The sequence below is a fragment of the Protopterus annectens genome, chromosome 3.part0 (assembly GCF_019279795.1).
Source record: "Protopterus annectens isolate FY-2018-M chromosome 3.part0, PAN1.0, whole genome shotgun sequence".
Taxonomy (NCBI): Eukaryota; Metazoa; Chordata; order Ceratodontiformes; family Protopteridae; genus Protopterus; species Protopterus annectens.
Window position 1 is genome coordinate 444,433,232 of NC_056731.1, and position 24,481 is coordinate 444,457,712.

The window sequence follows — 24,481 nt, forward strand, 5'->3', positions numbered from 1 at the left end:
AAAAGTTCAGAATGTTTTCCCTTTATTTCCCTTTACCTCTGCTTCCTTCGCTAGGCTTCATGATAAAGCTAGACTTAAAAGATGCTTATCATGACATCTCCATTGTCAGGATAATCAGATTTTTTGAAGATTTTCTGTTTCTGTCTTAAATTATTGGACTTTCTGCTGCTCCAATGATATTCACAAGTGTCTGGCTCCAGTAATTGCGTATTGCAGACTTCAAGGTATTCACATTTTTCCATATTTGGTTGATTGTCTTGTCTTTGCAGACTTTTTTTGCAGTTGGCAAGAATCTAGCAACTGTTGAGAATCTCCTACTCAGTCTGGGTTTCCAGATCAGCTTACAAAACTCTTCTCTGTCCCTTCTCACAGGATCGTACTCTTGAGATGCCTCTTACTTTCTTCCCTTGTAGGACCATTTCTCCCTCCAAAGTAGAAATGCTGTAGCAGTTTTTCATTAGTTTCTGTTTTCAAACCCTGGCATCTCAAGGGAATTTTTCAGGATTTTGGGCTACTTGGCATCACTGATTCTCACACTTGTCCTGACCAGACTCCTCATGAGAAAAATCCAGACCAGAATACTCATGAGAAAATCCATTTTATACTCAGCATGTTCCTCCTTTATCCTTTCAGATCCCTGTTTTGGCATTTGTTAGATCTCTTGCAATCCAGGTTTCCCATTCTCCCTTCTGACCCCTTTCTGTCACTACTCAGGCCAGGCATGGTGGGGGGGGTTCCAAAGGGGTGAAATTGCAAGGTCTTTGGATTCCTCATAGCAGATAAAACACACATAAATTTCAGAGGGATGTTGGCAGTGATCGACACTTTATGTAAACTTGCAGTGATGATTTAAGGTTTTCAGATCGTACCACAGTGATGTGAAACATAAACAAATGGGGGGGGGGGGTACGTAATCATACCATTCATTTAATTTTTGAGTCTTCAGGCCTGATACATTCCATCAGAATAAAACATTGTAGCTGAGCAGGATCATGACAGACCCTTACAAATGGAAACTTCACACTGGGGTCGTCCAAGAATTGATCGTCCTCAAGTAGATCTGTTTGTCTCTATTCAGAATAGAAAACTAAAGAAATTCTGCTCCAGGATTCCTTGCAGTCTGGCCTGGAAGACAGATGCCATGGCTGGGACTGTTTTCTTTATGGTTTTCTGTCATTTTCAGAGATATACAGGGTTCTTCTAAAAATCCTGAGGGACTCCCAAAAATCATGTTGGTGACTTCCTTTTGGCTCAGACAGCAATGGTTCTACCTTCTTTTCAAACTGGCCAAGGATAATTACTACAAGCTTCCCCACAGACTGGATTGTCTCACATAAGGCAAGAGTTGTTTAATACATTCTAGCCAGAAATCTCTACAGTTGATTCCGGGATAATAGAACTCCGACACCTTTTAGGCAACTTTTTTTCTGAAGACATGTAGCAGATACTAAAGAAAGCAAATAAATAAATAAATAAAACTGCTTCTAATAAATCTGCAAGTGGAAAAAGATTTTCTATTTAGTGCCAGTCCAAGAAACAGGACCCTCTTCAGGCCCAGCTGCCTCTTACTATTGATTATTTGTGTGAGTTACTCTTCTCTGGTCTGTCATATTACTCTGTAAAAGTTTGTTTGTCAGACATTTCTACCTGTCTTCCCTTGGATTCCCCTCATTCTAACCATTTTCAAGTTAAAACATTTTTGAAAGGGATGTTGCATTTCTGTCAAGCTAGGGAACTTTGTACACTTTTACCATTTGAGCCAGCTCATTTGGCTGAGTTGAGGTTTTGAACATGAAAGACTGTTTTTTGAATTGCTCTGACTAATGCTGGGAGTGTGTCTGAGTTACAGGCACTTATTATGAGTCAAACCTACCTTATTTTTACAAGGTGTCTTTTGGAACTTTACCTTCTTATATGCCTTAAGTGGTCTCATAGAGTTTACCTTGATCCAGATAATTAATTTCATTGGTTCTTCCATGAATCCAAGAACATGGGAGAAAAGATTCTTCATATTCTGGATGTCCACCTAGACAAAAGTCAGGCCTTTGTGAAAGTTGATGAGCTATGCTATTGCCTTTTGATATACTCACCATAATAAGCCACTTCCAGACAAGGTTGGGCCTTTTCGACAAGAACTTTGGATTCTGTCATAGCTTTTTGGAAAGGGGTGGTCTGTAAAAGTGTTCTAGATGTAGCAGTGTGGTTGGTCCTTTGTACATACTTTCACAAAACACTACAACCTGGATTCCTTTTCTGGGTCCGGAATAGTCTTTGTTAGACCATACTTCATGAGCTTCTGGATTCTTAGTTTATTTTCCTCCTCCCTTTCTTAGTTTCTAAACTATGGCAGTTAATCCAAATTACTTAGGCCACTACAACAGTGATCTAAAAGTTGAACAGAGTAAACTTGCCTTAACAGTAGGTATTCTAGTAGATCAATGTCGCAGTAGCTTTACTTTTCTCCAGTCCCCTTATTTTGTCTGTTTTTCTTTTGTAGTGCCAGGATGTGGATGTATAGACCCTTATGTATATAGGCTACCTTTGGGTTTGTTTCCTAGCTTTTTCCATTTAGGGGTCTTGCCTCATTTTTCTTAGGCAAAAAAGCTTATTAATTTAGTACTCTGACTTTGTATTCAACACCGCCCTAAAAATCCTGTTGGATGTTTGGGTTTTCTGCAGTGACAACAAAATTGAAAACAATAATTAAAATATTTTTTATATTCACTCAGTAGAAACAAAAAGTATAAATGTATATAGAAATATGATAGTTAAAAATAAGATAAAGTAGATAAGAATATTCTTTTGTAAAAAATGATTATAAATATATTAAAATTCTAAAGACCATCTAGGACCAATTAAATTGTTGAGGCCATTTTGAAAGCAATAAATAAATATGTGCAAAAAACTTTAAGCTAATTATTTGCATATACAAAAAAGCTTTTAAATGTAATATACTTGAAATAGAAACCGTGTCATTCAGACCATCACCATTGGTTGAATTACATTTCAGTTGCCATCTTAACTTTTTCCATTCTAAAATATCTTTCCATGGCCCCCACCTATATTCTCAGTGTTATCTGTGATGTAAAATATGTGTACTGTTGGTTTTAATATGTTTTTATTGCCTTCATCTTTTTTACTTGTATCATAAACATGTTGGTAAATCCTTGTCTTTAAATGTTTCTCTGTCTTTCCTATAGAGAAAGCAGGGCATGTCTGACATTGAGCCACATATATGACTCTTGAACTAAAACAACTATATCTCTGATGTAAAACCACTTCCCAATACCCGACAATAAAAAAGGAAGACCCTTCCATGTTATGTTTACACTAATTTTAATGCCCACATTTCTTCATTCTACTGTCACCGTTCCTGATATTAACTCTCTCAATCAATGATTTTAATGACATTCCCTTCCTATAGACAAATGAAGGACATGTACCTAAAATATTGTACTGTTTACCTGCCATTTCTGATAACTTCCAGTTGTTATAAATCACGTGTTTAATCTCATAAAAATATAAACTAAAGCTAAAAAATCTAAACTATAGGTTAACACCATGGCCCTGTTAAAATGTCTACTAGGTCTAGATTCCATTGTTCTACTGTTGGTGAAACACTCTTTTCCCAAAATGGGCTCATAAAATAACCTCTCACATTTATGGATGACTTCATCTACCACTAATAAAATTGAGCAGGTACCCTAGAGTTGCTGTTTTATGGTTCTTTTATTCTGAAGTCGTCCACATGTTGGACAAAAGTGTTTAATTATCAATAAAAGATTACAAGCCAGTACCCCAGTGCAGACTACACATTTTTGTCAGTTTGGATTGTTGGAATGTTGGTTGCTGTTGATTTTATATTGGAGCTCCCCTTAAGCTCCTGACAGTTAGAGCTTGTGGAAGGTACTGTTAAACTTTGAAAGTGTGATGATCACTGGGTTAGGACCCAGCTAGCTTAGTCTGCTGGATCAGTGATGTATTAGGACATCTACCACTGTGGAAAGTTTACGTACACAGCTTTACGTTTTACAGCATGTTAATTTTAGGAGTTTGAGTTGAAGACTGTGATATGATCCATATGAATACAGTGATTAATGGGAGTGTAGTAAGTTGACAGGAGATCATTAGGCAGGTTATTTATAAAGAGGGAAAACTGGTAACAAGACTCAACCATTTGGTACTCCGAGCTGGAATGTGCTAATTAGAAATGCTGAGTTGCTTTGAGTAATTGTGACTGCTATTTATGTGAAGACAGAAGCATTTAATGCAGCTTCAGCAGATGTAAACTAGGTTTGGATGTCGAGAAGAGTAGAGTGAGTAATAGTTATGAAGATACATTTGAGCTCAATGAAGAATGAATGTGTAAGTTATTCCTTTTTCACTGACTGATGTGTTTGACTTGCTAATGCATGAATTGCTTTGAGGGTTGTGTACCCATGTACCCAGACCTAAATCATGCTGATATTTACCTTGGAGGTCAGGTTTGGTAATGCATACAACTAAATGCGTATAAAACAATATTTCTAGTATTTTTCACAAGTTTGCGCAAAATAGCTATGTATCTGAAATCGGAGGTCCTTGTATGTTAATTTTTGGAAGCTGCTATTTCAAATGAAGAGTATGATTCCCATAGTAACGTTTTCATTGAGCTTTATTCATTTTCACAGACAAGTGCAGGTTTGATGAAAATAACCATAATTTCGTAATCACAGAATTATCAAATCTGTGTTCATGACATTACAAATTATCTTATAAAGTAAAATTATCAGCTATATAAAATGATTTTTTTAACTTGCTTGTGAGAGCTGTGAATTATAAAAGGGAATGAAGAAAAAAGAAAACAATCCCTAAACCGTGAACAAGCATACCCAGCAGAAAAGATAATATGAATATTTGCATTTTTTCCATTAGCTGTTATTTTTGTCAACAAAAACAAGCTGTGCTTCCAGCTGATGTTTTTTGTTTCACTGTTGCAGTCATTACATTTGGGTAATCTGCTGGCAGGTCGCCCTCAGTCGGCCTGATTAACAAAGTCTTGGGTCCTGCGTCAGTTGCTGTCCCTTCTTCCATGTCGTCAGGTCATCAGGGGTATAAAACATGCATCCGACGCCATTACATCAGTCTTTCTTGCTGTGCAGTGCCCAAAGCAGAAGCAGTTCGCAAGTGCCGGTCGGCTGAGGCTGAAATTTTCATTTTTGAGTTTCAGAATCAAAGTCTTCAACTTAAAGCTAAGTACCCCATTGGAGAAACTTTTTCTTGCTCCTTACTGATGTCAGTAAAAGTTAATAATTGCATTACTTGTGGAAAGTAAATACCTCACAAAGATTTCCATTTGTACTGCATTCCTTGCCTAGGCCCTGACCACGATGTACCTTGCTGTCGGTTTTGTGCTTTATTTAAGCAGTGCACTATCCGTCTTCGGTATATTTTTGCCTCTAAGTATTTCAGTTCTCGGTTTAATTATCCAGAAATGTCATTGGTTAGCCATCCGACTACCGAGATTCCAAAAAAATGCAAAGATAAAGACAGAGACAGGCCACCGAGCTCCAAAACTGCCGCCGACTCCTCTCCTAAGCCAGTCGCCAGTTCGCCGGTACTCAGTGAGGCGCTTTCGCAGCCCCCGATACCCACTACTTCTGATTCGCAGGCTTCTACTGAGACCCATTCGGAGTCCAGTATGCCGCAAGATGCTTCACCTATGGAACCCGTAGATGTCTCTACCTTGGATGGGTCCAAGCCGCTGTGCAGGCACCGGCTTCTGAGGGTGTATTCATTCCTACAGGCATGCATATTAAACTGACTCCACCTTCATTACTAAGGCCTAAATCTCGATCTATGTCTAAAAAAACCAATGCCCAGACCACATGTTCAAGCCCCTATGCCTTAAAAACAAATGATCAAAATGGCTGAAGATCTAATTACTCTAATCAGGGGTAGTCAACCCCCCCCCCCCTCTGAGGCCTGAGCTTGACTATGAATCTTCTGATCAGATTTCTGTTTCTTCTTACTCTTCTAATGACCTGGATTTGTCCATACCTACTGATTCCCTGCCTTCAGCCCCTTGTAAGCCAGACAGATACTACAGGGTTCATGAGTCTCACAAGTTCCTTTTCAAAAATTCTGTTGCAGATCCAGAAACCATTTCTCAGGGGCCCAAGGGCATTAAGGCTTCTACTGCTAAAAATCCTACCCTTTCTGATAGAGACTCCAGGGTGCTGGATAGATGGGGTAAGAAGGTTTATACTTCTTCAACCTTGGCAATCAGGGCTTTAAACTGCCAATTTCATATGTTAAAATATCAACAGCATACTATTGCACTGCTTAAACAGAAAATGATGTTGATTCCTGACTGTGTGGAAAATAAAGATTTACAGGATTTATTGCATTCTGCTGAACAAGTTGGAAAACATACTTTGCAATGTGGTTTTGATTCTTTAGAGGCCTCCTGCAGGGCTGCTGTTACTGGGTCTGTACTTAGAAGGCATGCTTGGCTTAAGGAGCGATCTTTGCCTGATCATGTTAAAGCAAAATTGTTGAATGCTCCTGTAAATCAGGACCGCCTGTTTGGCAATAAGGCTGAAGAAGTTCTAAAAAAAAAAATGGAAGCTAAAGCTAAATCTATGCAAACTGTTAAAGATTTCTTACAAGTGCAACCTCCAAGATTTAGTAGGCACTGGCCTACTAAGAATTGGTCTTTTCCAGCTCCTTCCATATCCTCTCAAGCCAAAATCAGACACACCAACAGCACTAGGTTTCAGTCCCAGGGGACCCTCAGAAATAAGCAATGGGGGGCCTCCACTTCCAAATCTGGAAATAACAAGACACCCCCTATGATAAACAGTCTCAATGACTTCCTTTTAAAATTACCAAGCACTTACCTTTTAGCTGCCCCTTTGGGGGGAAAGATTGCTCTACATGCAAAGAACTTGGAACTCATAACCCAGGACAAATGGGTTTTAAATAAAGTGTCCCAGGGATACAGATTTCATTTCCACATGTTGCCAACACCAAACGGGTGGCCAGACCTGCCCCCAAATCATTGGGCAGAGGCTCAAAAACAAGTACTTTCCCTCTTAAACATGGGGGCTATTCAACCTGTACCAGAAGAGGAAAAGGGACAAGGTTTCTATTCCAGGCTTTTTCTGGTACCCAGAAAAGACAAATCATGGTGTCCAATTCTGGACCTGTCTACTCTAAACACCTTTCTGGACATACCAAAATTCAAGATGCTGCCTCTTCACCAGTTACTTCCTAGGCTAGGCAAAGATGCCTGGTTGGCAACTCTAGGTTTAAAAGAAGCATACCTGCACATCCCAATCAGGGAATCTTGCAGAAGATACCTACGCTTCAAAGCAGGCTACTTGCATTATCAGTTCTCTGCACTGCCCTTTGGCTTATCTACTGCGCCCAGAGTATTCACAAAGTGCCTGGCTCCAGTTATTGCATTTTGCAGGCAAAGAAATATTCAAATATATCCATACCTGGATAATTGTCTAATTCAGGCAGAAAACCAGGGCATACATCTAAATTATCTGGCATTTGTAAAAAGGGTTCTAACTTGTCTGGGCTACACTATAAACAAAAAGAAATCTTAACTAGTACCCTCTCAACAGATTACATTCCTGGATGCAACTTGAATACAACTGCCCAGATGGCTTTCCTCATGCCAGGGAAGCAAATTCATTTGGTAACTTACTTCAAACAAGTGGCCACAAAAACCCTGCTATCTGCAAGACAAATACTGCAAGCATTGGGGTTCATGGCCTCCTGCATTCTTCTAATTCCATATGCAAGACTGCATATGAGGAAACTACAGTGGTACTTAAAAAGTCTATGGAGTCAACATTGCCACAGCCTGGAAACCATTCCTATCATACCTTGCCTATGCCTGGAATTCCTATGGTGGCAGAGGTCTGCCACCAAAACAAGGGACTGCCATTCACACTACCCCCTGCCGCCCAAACCCTAACTACAGATGCATCAGACTATGCATGGGGGCTCACCTGGCAGGGAAGTGCATTCAGGGCAAATGGAACCCAAATCAAATGCACCTACATATCAATCAAAAAGAATTGTTAGGTGTACAGAATGCTCTGACAGCCTTCAAGGACTACATTCTTCCAGGACAACTAATGGTAAAGATGGACAACACCATGGTTATGTGGTACATAAACAGGCAGGGGGTACATATTCCTACCCCCTCTGCAGACTAGCCATGGCATTGTGGAACACAGTCTTGAGCTACCAAGTGCACCTACAAGCTCAATTCCTGCCAGGAAAATTGAATACACTGGCAGACGGGCTAAGCAGAAATCTCATGGACCCACATGAGTGGAAACTGGAACCACGGATTTTCGTCATGTTGATAAGCAAATGGGGGGGCCCAGACATGGATCTATTTGCCTCCTCCCAGAACTACAAGTTGGACAAGTTTTGCACAATGACTCCCAACAAAAAAGCCTGGAAAGTGGATGCTCTGTCCTTCAGCTGGAAAAAAACTATCAGTCTACGCCTTCCCCCCGCTGCCTCTACTCTGCAAAGTTCTGTTAAAAGTCAAACAGGGCCAACCAAGAATGATTTTGATTGCTCCAGACTGGCCACACTACACTGGTACCCACCCTTGCGCAGTGTGTCACAAATAGCTCCATGGCACCTGCCTCAGACCCCTTCCTTGCTGTTTCAGCAGGAGAACCAAATTCTGCACCCTCAGCTTCCAACATTGAACTTTGCAGCCTGGCTAATCACTTAAATTTACCCTTATCATCCATCAGCAAACCTGTGATGGATGTCATCTTGGAGGCGAGAAGAACTAGTAATAGAAAATCTTATGCTGACAAATGGAAAAGATTCTGTGGCTGGGATGAGCACAGCAGCACCCAATTTACCTCAGATTTTGCAATACTTAACTAAGATGCTTCAACGGCCTGTTTTTTTCCTCTATTAAAATCCATGCTTCAGCTATTTCAGCTCACTATAACACAGAACCACCCCTCTTCTCTCATCCCCTGCTCAAGCAGTATCTCAGAGGGGCAAAGAACTTGAGACCACCCAGGAGAGCTCCTACCCCTGTCTGGGACCTTAACTTTGTTTTGGAAAAGCTCACTCTACCTCCTTTCGAGCCAGCTGCTACTGCAGACTTAAAATTTCTTTCTTGGAAAACAGCCTTCCTTTTAGCAATCACTTCAGCTAGAAGGATATCTGAATTACAGGCACTTATGACAGTGGAGCCTTTCATCATCTTTCATGCAGACAGGGTATCTCTGAGGACCAATCCATCCTTCATGCCCAAGGTGGTTTCCAGTGTGGCTCTTAATCAGTCCATTCATTTGCCAACCTTCTTTCCCAATCCACAGAACAAAGGGAAACAGATTCTGCATTCCTTGGATGTGCACAGACAACTTAGATTCTACTTGGACAGGACTAAATCTCAAAGAAAATCTGAGCAATTGCTGGTAGCATTTGCTGCAGGGGCAGAGTGGAAAGCTATTCAAAACAAACCATTTCTAAATGGATAAGCCATTGCATTCATTTCTGCTGTAAGCACCATGGAAAACCTATCCCCCAGGGGATCAGATCTCACTCCACCGGGGCTGCATCTACTTCTGCAGCCTTGCTCAGAGGTGTTCCTACCAGGGATAAGAAGCTGCTACCTGAGGTTCTGTGCATACTTTCACCAAGCATTATCATTTACCAATTTTTTCTAAATCCAGAGCTGGCTTTGCCACTGCTGTCTTGTAAGGCCTTATAGCTGGCCCTAATGCTGTATAAACTCCTCCTCCCTACTGTAGCTTTGGGAATCTGCCCAAATATAATGATTGCAACAGTGAAACACGAAGAACATAGTACAGTTGTGTACACTTACCATAAATGTAGATGTTCAAATGTATTCACTGTTGCAGTCCTAGTTACCCTCCCTCCAGCCCCCTACTTTTCTCTGACTATACCTCTACTTTCTTTTACTATGCTTAAAAGCCTTTTTGGTGTATTTACTTTTGGTTGGAAGTATATTTTTGTGTTTTTAATTTTATTTGCTCCCCATTAGTGGGGCACCTGACATCTGGGGCAAGAAGAACTGATGTAATGGCGTCTGATGCATGTTTTATACCCCTGACGACCCAACGTCATGGAAGAAGGGACAGCAACTGATGCAGGACCCAAGACTTTGTTAATCAGGCCGACTGAGGGCAACCTGCCAGCAGATTACCCAAATGTAATGACTGCAACAGTGAATACACTCTAACATCTACATTTATGGTAGGTGTACACAGCTGTACTTCTGTTGACCTATGCTTTTGTCTAGCTTATGTTCTTTTGTCTCAGCTTCAAACATTTTCTCATACTTTTGCTCATATCTCTGTGGATTCAGTCCCATCTACTGTGATCTCCTTCTTATTTGCAGCTCCTTGAATCATATGTAAGAGATCCTTGCTGCCTGGCTGATTCTTTTTTTTCCCCACTTCCTGGTAATCACTTTATGGCCAACTATTACTATTCTGCCCAATATATAGATCTTTTTTTTACCTCATGCTATTTCTCTCCATAAATTTTGTTCCCTTTGCTTATCCTCTAACCCCAAAATGGTTTCATGATCTAGGTGTTGTCATTCCATTGCCAGTGTGTGACTATTGTAATCCATTTACCTTGGTCTATATCTCATAGTGCCTGATCACGAATAATTTTAGGAAACCCTAACTAAGGTCTGGTACTCCTGGGCACCCTTTATCTGTTTTAAGCCCCATACATTTTCATGTCACTCTCAATTTCTTCAATCCCATATAAAATTCTTCAGGGTATTTTGTAAATCTTAAAAAAACTCCTCCCCTGGATTAAACAGGACTGCCTGAAAGATGCATAGATGTAGGCAGAATGAGCATTTGTAATGCCTGCACGTTTTGGTCCAAAGCTAATTCTACTATTTTCTACTTTCTTAACCACTCTAAACATTCATACTTTAAATCAGCATAAGCATTCTGCACTGTCCTTTATACGTTTATACGTCCTTTATACGTTTCCTGTTAGATTTATACCTAAATACCTCATGCATTTATAACTCCAGATCTCTGGTTATAACTTCACCAAATCCACTGAGTGATGTAAGTTTAGTGTTACTGCTTGTGTTTTTTAGTTTTAATTTTGTAGCCTGACATTTTCCCATATTATTCCAGTATTCCAAGTAATCGCTCTCTATGATGCTCTGGGTCTACTAAATAGACCAGCTGGTCGTCTGCATATAAAGCCATTTTCACCTCCTCCTGTCCCTCCTTGTATCCCTGTAACTCCAAGTACCTTAATTTTAACACCAGCAGTTCCAAATACAGCACAAAGAGGAGAGGTAAGGGGGCATCTCTGTCTCATGTCCCTGTTTTCTTGGAATGCTGCAGGTAGGTCCACATTTATTTTGACATATTTGTAGAAACCCTTGTAAATATTCACTAGTAACTCAATGAACTCCCTTGAGAATCACAAGTTTCAACACTGCAAATAATTAGTCCCACTTCAACATCTGAAAGGCTTTCTTGGTGTCCAGGCTGATTATCATAATAGGCTTGTTCTGGAGCTTAACATCTTGAATTATCAATACTGTTTTTAATATGTTATCAAGTGTGTATGCCTCTCGTTTAAAAATCTACTTTGATCTTTATAAACCATCTTTGGTATCTCCTCTGCCAGCCTGGATGCCGGTATTGACGTCATTATTTTGTAGTCATGGTTCCATTTATCCTTCTTTCTGGCATACTACCTCATTTTTTCCTGCTGCTGTTGTCTTGACTGATGTTTTCCACGCTTCCCTAAGCTGTTTCACCTTCCAACAGTGAAAACAAGATGCTTTGTTTTACTGCACAAGAGTTACCAGCGTTTCTTCCTCAGTCTGGCTGCTAAGTTCAGGTTTATTATTAGTGGCATGTGGTCTGATAAAACTTTCAGGAGAATCTCCCAGGAGTACACTTTATACTTTTCTTCCCCAGGAATATAAATTCTGTCTAATCTTGAATATCGTATCACTGCTTTTGCATAACATGTAAACAGTGCAGTTGCACAACCCTCCCCTTCACATATATAACTCATGCCTGTCAGGTCCATAAATAATGCCAGGTATTGCCTTGTGTTGAGTATTCTGTCATTTCTTGGGCCTCCTGGTTACAAGTTGAAATCCCTTCCTGTAGTAATGATACTTATACACTTTTCCTTGAGCTTTTGTAAGCTGGATTTAGAGGGACCTACTAGAGTGAAAGCTGCAATTTCCATTTGCTCCTTCAGTGCTACAAATCTCCCTTCTCTATCTTTTTAGAGGTTTATAACCATGTGCCTAAGATGCAGCTAATTAAAATTGCTACTCCCCTTCTTCTTGTCTCCTGGTTTACTGCCATCAGAATTGAAATGTATCCAAATTGAGCTAATTTACTATAGTCGTCATTCAAACGGATCTCCTGCAAAACAGAATTTAGGGTGATTCTTTCGAAATATATCACATAACTTTGTCCCATGTAACTGTATTTTCCAACTCATTCACATACCAAAGTAATACTTTCAACATAGTTTTGGATGTTATGCAATCCCTGTTTACATTTAACTTAACTAATACACTTGCCTTCATTTCACTTTTCCCCACAGTCGAGACAACATGTAGCATAGTTCTTCCAATAACAGTCTTAAATGTGTTCAAATGTAACATATTAACTTCAGTGAATAAACTAGTCATTTTTTCCCCAAACTTTGCAGAATTGTTTATAAGCATCTCAATCATCAGTTGCCCCATTACCCGTCATTATCGTGCAATCCCTGTATACAAAGCTTTACAAGTCCCTTGACGTCTAGGGCTCGTGGAAGTTCTTTCATTGTGGGATTATACCCATGGACAAGTTTAGTTCTATTCCTGTCATTTCCATTTGGTTTACCTTGCAGGAGAGGATTACGTTAGTGTGTGTGTGTGTGTGTGTGTGTGTGTGTGTGTGTGTGTGTGTGTGTGTGTGTGTGTGTCTGTGTGTGTGTGTTAATCTCCTCAACAGGCCATTTGTTATTCATAATAAAAGCAGGGCAGGTTCTCTTCATAAATCTATTTCAACACATATTTTCTCCATCTGGTCTAAATACCTTTCTACTAACTTGCTGCTTTCTCTTAATTCTGCTGCATCTGATTAAATTGAGCGAAGTGCTCTGGAACATTTTTCCTTACACTGTGAGCATTTTGGATTAAGTCCTCCTCCTCTTCTGCCTTTTGTGAGTGTCCTGAGTGCTTTTTCCAGTGCCCTTTGTGCTTTCTCAGCATCCACAATGGTCTTAAGTCCTGTTACAGCGTACACCTTAAAGTAAGCAAGGTATACCATTTTGACTTTCAACTGCTTTTCCTGACAGAGTTGATTTGATGATTTGAATCTCATGTCTGCATAAAAGTCCTGTTCCACATACATCCTGTTCCTTCTGTAAGTAATCCTTTTCCTATATTGCCATAGCAGTGATAAACTACATTCTTTCATTTCATATGTAGCAGATCTTGCAGTTAGCTGACATGTGCATCTCAGGTTAGTCAGGTTGTAGCTGAGGTTTGGTATAATGGCTAAGATATTTATCTCACAGAGACACAAGGTACAGGGTTTGATTTTTACCTATTTAGGGAAAATTGGATTGTCTTAAAGTGGCCCACAAGGGCAGCTAGGCTGGTATTTACCTATAAACCAATGTAAGTGACCATGTGATTGTACAATTAGATATTAATTTTGGGTTTGGGGGCTGGCGTAGTGGTTGAGGTATTTTCTTCGCCGACACAAGATACAAGGTTTGGTTCTCACCTTTGATGGAAAATTGGATAGGCTTAAAGTGTCTGTCAAGGACAGCTAACTAGTACATACCTATGAACTGAAGTGTAAATATCCTATGTGCCCTCTATATGCATTTCCACTGCTGCCAAGAAAATCTTACATCCAGAAGTGGAACAGATTTGTTTCATGGATTTTGTCACAAGGTCTCGGTCCTTTATTTTTCCCATGCCTAGGGCTACTTAAATGATCTTTTTTTACTCTTATTTGGCTCATTTGTCAGTCATGGTTCATGTTTCTGCAGTCTCTGCATGTTTGTCATCCATCTCGCATACAGCTGCTTGTCCTTCTGTCAAGGCCTATCTTAAACACATTCTTCACTTAAGGCATCCATAAAAACATGATTTTCTTTCTTGGGATTTGCAGTTCATCCTGGAGAAATTGCCTTTACTTTTTTATGAGCCTGCTCACTGTTTGAAGTTGAATTATCTTTCATGGATTGTTTTCTCTCTTGTAGCTTGTATCTCTTGTACGGTTTCAGGGATGCCAGTTGGTATGCATAAACCATGTCAATACTGCATACCAAAAGAGTGAAACTGAAAAAATTCATTTTTTATGCAGTGGTAGTGTCCATCATGTCTCGGTCAGTCCATTCAACCACTAGTCCTTTTTTGCAAACTATAAAATTTGCATTTAATGGATATACATTAACAACTTGGGTGGTGTATATGAAAGACTAATGATCTTAGAAAAACTGATCGATTCTTTACATCTTTTTGACACAATTCATGTTTATTGCTCCTTATCATTTTAATTTGAGCTAGCTACAGCTGCACACATCAGTCATTAGCTGTAACATTAAACTGGATCTTTAAATCTGATCATTATAAAAGGGCAATCACAAACTTAGTATAATTCCATTCTAAATCTTTTCATACTATTTCAAATTCTTTGGAGTTTTATAACATTCATATCCCTATCTCAGCACTTCCATAATTGAAGACTTTGATAACATTTTTCATTTTGAATAAATTTTACATCTGATCCCTTACGTGAACTGGATGCTTTGCTCTTTATTCTGTTAGGAATATATCCCTTCCTTGCATAGGTAACATATTACTACCCTAGCTTTTATCTTGCCCATTCCCAGTAATCATGTCCCATACATTCACAATTGTTGTTGCTGTTGTGTGCCGTATATACCGAAGTGGTTGTAATAACTCACATACACTCCATCCCATCTTTTACATAATGCCATTATTATCTGGTCCACCTCTGGATTCTAGTACCCTGAAGTAATACTGTACCTATTCATGATCCTTGACAGTATTTTAGTGCTTTCTTTCAACCTTCTTATTCACTCTCCATCAGCTGTATTGCAGTCCTATACTATGCTTGTTTCTGCATGACACCATTCAAGTCTGACTTGATCCTCTTCATTGTGGTACTTAACCGTACATGGCCACTTAAAATAAAAAAAAAAATCCGATTTGTTCTGTTCAAGCGTTCTGTAGCCTCCATTGTTCATCTGTGTCATGCCTCTGCATCTGTATAACAAATTTGTAAAGTCTGCTCATTAGAGTAACCAGACAGAGATGTAAAAAGCCTTAACCCACTGCTTTCATTCACTCTTGGGTCTTTGAAGTTAATTGCATCATTTTTTTAGAAATATGAAGTAAAAAACCATGGCTGGCATTTGAAACTGGTTGTATTTCTCAGATGTTATCTCAGCATTTAAGCTATCTCATATCCGAGTCACCCGGTTTAATGTGTTACTCAGTTTCATTATAGGCATCCCCCTTAGACCAAGTGTATTTTAATAAAATACATGAACAGCTTAATAAAATGCCAGGTTAGATCAGTTCAACCTGACCTTGACAGTTTTGCATTTGACATCCCTAACAACTCTGTTATCCATCTTGCTGTACAAATTGTCCACCATAATGTGTCTAGCAGTTTACCTGTGTCCAAGAACCACAAATCATGGCATTTTAGTCATCCATCTCCTCAAATGTATTACCTGCACACAACTCAACCAGTTTAAATCAAACTAGATATTTTTTTTTCAAAGTTAAGTCATTTAACCAACCATTTGTAACTACACTCATAACATTATTCCAGCTTACAAATGTTGACATATCTTAGTTGGCAAGAAATGCATCCATCTCTGAACAGATCATGCTAATTAGACTGAAAATAATATTAACGCTTTTAACATGTTCATGCAACATTGTATAAAAGGTAGTTTTACTAATACGGTTGATTTAAACTGTTTGAAAAAGTACTATACATATGATGTAAACTCAAGTGGAGCTTGTATAATAGGTTCTTCCCCCTTTTTCCCCAAAAGTTAGCTAACTTGGTAATAATATAAACATGTAATAGCTATTTAAATATGTCAGCCTGTATACTAACCTCAGACATAAACTTCAGTAGCTTGTGATAGCTATCAATGCATTGCATAAACTTAAGTATATGTGCTAGTGACTTTACAGTGTATGTTTATTTGCCTTTTAGTTGAGGCTGTGACTGTAAAACGTCTTTGAACTAGATCATTCTCTGGTTAACAAATGAAAAGAAATTAATAAATAAGATAATAGATTTTTCACAAACTGTTCACAGTAGCAGTACAGCTACCCTTCCTCAGTTCCCTTATAAAGGTGTACTTGGTTTCTGTTTTTTTTTTTTTTTTTTTGTACTTACACAGTTACAAAATTTGGTGATGGGATATTGCTATTCATTTACCCTAAAGTAATACCCTTATGTAATCACAAGTCCGTGATGAACTGGAAACACCAATTTTATATGAGACCCCTGCACATTTAGCAGTGTTTGACTAAACTGTTGTCATGTGACCAGGACTGGTCAGCAGAGGAACTGAGACACAGATAATAAAATTTTTATCTAAAAGGAAGGTATCCATATGCATACACACTGACCTCTCCTGAAAGCTCTTCTGTTAAAGTAAGCATCCTTGTACGCAACTATATTTTTTCCTAACTTGCCTCGAATTTTGTCTATAACCTGCTATACAAATGCAAGACAATTGACACTGTAAAGGGTATAGAGTAGATGATAGGCAGTTAGTGCTCGATTTGTATTATAGTGCCTTACTTTGGGAAACTGAGAAAAATATACACCAGTATCACTTTGTTTTCAGGCAAATGTAAGGTATTTTGGAAGCAGACAATTCACACCTATTTTTTCACATACCAGACACGCACCAATATTTTCTGTGTGACAACATTTCTAGACATTGGATGATGGCATGTAAGCTTTTGAATTTCCAGTAGCATGTAAGCAAATGAAAAGAATATAAGAAAGTGTGAACCTGAGACATAAGATAGATGCCTGAATGTTATTTCCCAGAGTAGTGCATTAAGATTCTTAAATGCACCCCCAGTTATGATATATTATACTTATAAAATTGTGTTACTCTTTTTTAAAGAAAATATATAATGATGAGATTCATTGAGCACATGCAACTAGTACATGACAAAACAAAGATTTAGACCCACCACAATATAGAAACAAATAGGAGAGATGCTGACATTATTGGTATGTCACTGCATATCACTCCAGCACATGGTATACATATACAGTGTATGTAAAATCACTGGATCAGCATAAATACTGTGCACATTGCCATTCAACGACAAGTCATGGGGGTGTGCTGATACATGAAGTGTAAGTGGGTTTCACTGCCCAACTGCCAACCTACTAGCCTAGCTGTCAGTAACAGCAGTGTGGCCATTGCATTCACAAAACTCTTCAACCAGTGTGTGCCATTTGAAAACCATTTACAGTTATGAGCCATACATAGTAACTTTATTCCAAACCGCTAACAACTGCAAATGTCATGTAAAATTCCATTTTCCTTCATGTTCTGGCCTTCCTGAGATTGCAGATTTAAGTTGTGTGTGTAGTCAACACTCTTGGCATTTGATTCACATAGGAGCAGATAACAGCTGACATATGGCAGCACAGACAGGCACTTATGTCAGCCTGAATACAGGCATAAGTGACAGGATGCAATGCAACCTCCATCATGCAGCCAATGACCATTTTGTCCCAGTGCCCCTGTCCTACTGTCTGCTCTGTGTACACCTTCTAATTCCCCCCAGTACTAATCGACTAAGGTTGGGACTAATGAGGATAACTGGGGAGTGCTGAGGCTACATGCCATATATGCTGACTTGGGTAGTTGTACTGACCTACTATCACCCCCTCCATGCATTCATCTGGTAAATCATATGGTGTCTCCCCACTGTAGGCCACTCCTTCCCACAGAGAATACCTAGACAAATGCCACCCCCCAGGATGGGATCAGCCAGTCCTCCCAGTCAATGCCACTAATCAAACCTCGGTTGTCTGAGCCATAGTTAGGGCTCGACTCTGTATATCGTGGTGCTGGCTATTGGATGCAGTTACAATCTTGTCCAAATGGATGTATAATGAGGTGAGCACTTTGGCATTTATTTGTGAATTGTGCTTATCTGTGCAGACCATCCTATTTCATCAAGTTATGCCATCCGTATTCTACTGCATCAAGAAAGTACACCCTTGTATTTTGTATGGGACACACACTGACACTGCTTTTTCATATTTCATAAGGCAGATTCTGGCATGCCTGGGCATATCCTCTTCTTGGTCTACAATATGGCCTGTTGCAGCATCCATCATTTGTTTTTTAGCAAGCACCAACTCATCTTTGGATATCAGTTGAGACAGAGCTGCAACATTTTCTGTTGTATATTTTACATAGTTATACTGCATGAGGAGAATTTCGCCTCACCCTCCAGACTCATTCCAAAGCACTGCTATGATGTAGCAGTGTGCTATGGGAGTTTTACCTCTCCCTCCATGGCATTACTGTGGTGCAGTATTATGTAAGTGGAATTTTGCTTCACCCTCCTGGATTTTCACTGTGTGAACAATCTTGTTGTTAATGTCTGCAGTGGTGGAGATGTGTCTACTACCAATAAATGCCAGTGGCAGTCTGTGGCTCCAGTGTCAGCAGTGTGGTTTGCTTTATGATTCATGGTCCTTATACTTCAATTAATACACAGCCTGCGTATTTTCTCTAGTACACAGCTCATAGGTTGTCTGAGAAGCCTTCTGCTCAACTCTTGTGCAGGCACACAGTTTGCAGTTAGAGCTGTGCATATGTTTGCTTCAGTGGTGCAGTGTACACTTACAGATTTACTTGCATTTCACTTTGTGAATCTGCTATTAATCAATGTCATGTTTACTTGACGTCCACATTTCCTCTGGTATGCAGTCTGGATAATGTTTTTGAGTCTCTCTAACTGACATGTTCTTTATATGCATCATGCATTCATTGTGTTTTGGCCCCCTGACCTCTGGCTACCACTGTGATTATTCATTTTCTTTTGTGCTATTTTCTTAGATATGTGTTCATATTACAGATATAGACGTGTTGTTATTTTTAGTCTACATATACCAATTACAGATATAGTAAGGTTAACGGAAGAGCTTAATGAAAGTTCTATATTCAGAGGTGATTATTAAATTACTTTGAGAAGATATATTGGAGTAGTAGAGGTAATTAAATCTACACATTCTAAACACATCACATTCATTTATTACTTCATTGTAATATGCAGGAAAAAGTAACAAATGTGTTTAAGTGCAAGCAGATGTGCTCATTAAACAAAGAAATGGGTCTGTTTTGATTCATCAAACAATTTCCTACCATTCCATTTGAGCTCTGCTTGAGAGTTTGAAAAACAATAAGTTTTTAAAGCGATTTGGCAGGAGGACTTTGCTCCTCCCCCATACTCCTATTTTCTATCTGTACTACCTCCAAGGTTGAACAATTTAGAGAAAATGGAAGTTTAGTCCCTTTTGTCTGAGTTGGTTTGACATTGGAAATAGTATGTTTTAGGTGTTGGGGTACAGGAGCAGAGTCTCCCCACTGTACAAAGCAGTGTATTACAACATTACTTTTGCTTACATACTTTCTGGTGGTTTATCGGTGGTAGTAAGCTTATTGGTGATTCATCAGTATTACAAAAGCACACCTTACCAGTATCCTGACTTCCTGCCTCCCTCATGCCCACCTCATTTTTCCAGCAGGGCCATACAAGTCATTCCCTGATAAAATTTATGAATACTCATCCACTCATCCAGGTTATCTTTAAAAGAAGATAGTGAGTCGTACTGCTTAATATGCAGGGAAGTGTATTCCAGAGGATTGGGAAGTTCTGGATTATAAAACTGTGCCTCTACCTTGTTTTATTTATCTTTTAGATATTATAATTGCAGAGATGCTGGAAGCCCAGGACAACTGGGTTTCTAATGGCACGGTACGAAAGACAGAGATCACCCTTCAAAAGTGTCTAAGACATTGAATAATGAGCCAGAGCTTCCATCTTCTCTTGGAAACTCATGGTATTTAGGGCTGTGATCCTTTTGATTAGAACTTTTGTGGTCTTTCTAATTGTTTGATGTGTTAAATGAGCTACAATATTGTAGGGGGCATTATACTTTTCATTTTGTATTGTTGTGTTACCCATGCAGTATAATAAGGGGACAGGTTGTCTGCCAAAAGTGATGATATTACACTATTTAGCATTTAATTTGAGCCCATATTTAGTACACCAGGAATTTTACTAGCAAGAATTCATCTTAATGAATTTAAATGTCACAGGGGGACTTGACAGCAACCCCCATTTTGCAGTCATCTACATAATTCATTAGCTAGAGGTCTTGGCTGTCTGCCTGGAGATTTGAGAAGTAAATGACAAAAAGTAGAACTCCTGTCTCCTGGTCCAGAGGGACACTACTGGTTATTTTGTACCTTCTGACGACACACCTGCTATTTTTACTGTATGGATTCTGCCTCTCAGTCAGTTCCCTATCCCTCTTACCACATATGGGTTGATTTTTAAAATATATAACTTCTGTATAATGCCAGCATAAGGAATAGTGTTGAAGACTTTGGCTAGACCAAGATACACTGTGTGTACTGCTTGAACACCATCTCCATCCTCCATAACCTTTTTAAAAAAGTTTAAAAGATTTTATAGAGAGGGTCTAATCTTCACAAAGTCAAATTCTTGGAGGCAGATTCAAGTAAGATTCTAATAAGACTCTTGAAATCATTATTTATGAGGAGGTGTAGGGTCTGTTCCTCTTTGGCATTTATTTTTTAGATATCAAGGCTAATGTATAGGGTCTCTGGCTTACCAAGTTTGCTGATCGTTGCAAAACAGGAGCAATCATATAAGCCCACCAGGATACCAATATCTTATAGGAAGGTCTAACACGGACAAAAGACTGATGCCAAAGGCATGGCTTAAAACGCAGTGCCAAGCATTGCATAATAGTAACTTTTGAGAAGTTGACCACTCAGAGGGACTACCTCATTCCCCAGTCCTATTCAAGTGCAAGCTGGACAAGTGGATCAGAAATCACAAATGTACCCTAGTCTGACACTTTTGTCTCTGATGGACAGAGGTCATTGTTAAATCATACCCTAACCAACATACACCCCTTAAAATAACCTCTAAGTTGCCTTAACTCATGGGATACATTTTTGGTCATTAACCTAGTATACACTTATGAACCTATATGCTCCATGGCTTTCCAGATGAGACCCATAAGGCAGCTAGATTTATAATTACCCAGGTCATTTGTAAGGCCACCCTTACAGAGGGGCATCACAACTGGTGCATGCTACACATCAGAGATAAAACCAATATGTAAATTAAGGTTACGTGGTTTAAGGAATGTGTCTGCAAAGCTATGTTTAACACTATTAATTAAGCAAGGTATATTGTCAGGTTCTATGGTTTGATCTTGGTTAGAACTTTCAGTAAATTATCTTTAGAGAGAGTTGGGAGAGTAAGGGATTCAAATATTTGAGGATTTTGGAGAGAAATCTCAGGAATGAAGTTGGCATTAAATTTGTTTGCAAGAAAATTGGCATCATCTAGTTGGTCAGAATTAGAGGTGTCATTCTGAATATGTATAGAGCAATGGGGAGTATTGTTTCTTAGTTTTCCTAGCTTAGCTAAAGAATGATTTATAGTTGTTTTTGGCTTCAGAGCCATCCTATGTTTATGGGTATCTTTAGTGAATCTGAACGTGTTCTTCATTTTTTTAATGCTTTTGATATTATCATTGAGAAGAAGGGTTTTGAATGTACTAAATTTAAGGAATTTCATTCTTTTGTTGTATAGTTTATTTTTGGAGGTGGGCCACCAGGTTGATTTGTTACTGAATTTCCTGTGATAATTTGTTCCAGTAAGGACTGACTGCTCACTCTACGTCTTTTTCTAAATGCGTGTAGAATTCTATAGTGAAGCTTTCTGCTGTATCAAGGTCAGTGGTTTTGCAGTAATTAATTTTGATATTTCATCATAGAGCAGGTTGAGTTTTAGTATGTTTGTAGTCCGTAAATTCAGAGGAGTTTGATGTATGGGCTTTTGGAAGTTTAAAGGAGATAACAGAGAAGAAGTGCAAGAGACGGCCATATTTGTAAGAATGAGGTCAGGAATGCTGCACTCTCGAGCAGGTTTACTAATCAACTACTGAGAGAATCTTTTGTTTATTAAGTCGAGGCATTTCTGATCTGTCTTACGTTGGAGGTATAGGCCAGAATAATGGAGTTTTTCCTGATGAGGAGATCGTTTAGAACACTAAGGAATCTTGCATGGTCATCAGGGGACAAAAGTGTTCTGAAACAAGCTATTAGATGATAATTAATTCGGTCTAGAGTAATGTATAGTCAATGAGTTTAGTTTGTGGGTTCTAGAAATCTGCTTGGATGTAGTATGTTCCCTGACAAATATAAAGATTCCACCACAGTTGTTACTTGGTCTGAAGACATGAAAAGTGCAACTCCAGTACAGAAGAATTGCTCTCATTACCTTTAAGGAAAGTCTCCGTAACTACATAGAAAGGGGTTTAAGGCAATTTGTTGTTCTGATAGATCAAGCATGATGCATGCAGCATTAAAAAGATGAAGTAGACCTAAAAATGTGCAGGTTTTTTTTATCACTTTTGCTCGCTTGTCAAATAGAGATTGTTATTGCTTTAACCTTCTTCTTTTTTTTTTTATGTGTAGGTTCGTCTCAAAGATGGTATCATATCACTTAGCAGTTGAACGTCCTGTGGTCTATGATGGAAGTGATTTCCTTTAATTCCCAAAGTTCTATATTCTAAACCCAAGAATGAACATTTTTAGTGTATGTCTTCATGGAAAAGAAATAGTGCAATATGAATAACATACTATGCATAAAAAAAAACCTCTTTATAGCCTAATACAGAAATACACATGCAGCAGTATGAAATTATGTGCATATTCGCAGCTGGCAACCAAATTTTAAAAGCAATTAATGCAGCAAAGTGAGCTATAACACTAAAAAATTAGTGTATGAGTTATTTCTTAATCATACACATCTTTTTAATTATTTTTTTTGCATGAGTGAGGATGCATAATGGTGTTTAATATTAATACTGCCCAATGTACGTTCCACTTGTAAACTCCTTGTGAGGAAAGGGCACTGCTGGGTAAAGGGAAATGGATTTGCAGTACTAAGACTATTTTACCTAACTATGCACTTGACTTTTATGGAAGATAAATGCCTGGAGCTGTTGTTTCTTAAAAATGGCAATTTACTTTTCTTCCCAATAATGTTGCTGTCTAAATGTTATGTGGCTGTGGCAGTACAAATCACTTGGTTGTCAGATGTGTAGCTGGATTCTGAAAACTACTTTACATGCAGAATTTGGGCACTCCCTGTAGTAATTTATGGATTTTTGCCCAGAATTTTGTACTACAAAAGTGTGCAGTTCACATCTGACATTGCACATGTATTTAAAAGAGTGCATCTTTATGTTTAGCAAAGACACTGATTTTCCATTTTCCAGAAAAATACTGTAAAGTACAAAAACATGAACTGTCAAAAGAACTGGAAAATGGATATTTCATGAAATGTGGCATTTTAAACCACAGCACTAATTCACCATAAACTGGATTTCTTCAGCAGTGTACAGTTCAAAGAACTGCACTCTTGGAAATGTTATTCCATTTTGTACTAACTGCAGAGCAGTCTTGCTGCTTATTATGTACCTTTTTTCTTACAGAGTAAGACAAGATTATGTCCTGTTTGTCTCACATCCCTGCATATTATTGTTGACCTTACAGACCAGCACCTGTATTGCCTTTGGTTTGCAGCTGTGAGTTGTAAGTGCTGTATCTGAATATTTCTTTGTTGATTTGCTTTGCCATTGAATGGGGAATGATTTTATGTTTTTTAATGTTTAATGAGTCTACACACTAAAGTAGCTTACAGTGTCAGCATAGTCCATGCCATTTGCGTGTTACATTTCTCTGGCATGGAATATTCTTAAGGAATATCCCAAAAGTTGACACATTGCTCAGTAAGTTTCTAGTTTCTAATAGTATCATGGTTGCAAACACCTTCATCACTTTTAGTTATTTGTAACACTGAAGAAGGACAGTAGAATAGATACATAGCTCTTCACTACATAGATAGTAATGATCTTAGTCACTACACTGAGCAGCTGCTGGGATCTAGACGATTGTCTGCATCATAGCAAAACACTAGTAACTGAACTATGTATACCAGACTGAGAGTTTTGAAAATGGCATTGTCTTGCACCAGAGTCTCTTGTTGTAAACGGTGGCTGGGATTTATAGAGATATGGCACAAAGCACAGTGCTAATTAGC

General features: G+C 38.8%; 1 protein-coding gene across 1 annotated transcript in view; it reads left to right on the forward strand.

Moving 5' to 3' along the window:
• Window positions 1–24,157, forward strand: part of FYCO1 (FYVE and coiled-coil domain autophagy adaptor 1) — a 2,135,985-nt gene extending 2,111,828 nt beyond the window's left edge. Inside the window, exon 18 of the mRNA XM_044064867.1 lies at window positions 22,852–24,157. Within this exon, the coding sequence (XP_043920802.1) occupies window positions 22,852–22,927 (76 nt within the window). The 3' untranslated portion in view covers window positions 22,928–24,157. The remainder of the gene's footprint in view (window positions 1–22,851) is intronic.
• The last annotated feature ends 324 nt before the right edge of the window (window positions 24,158–24,481 follow it).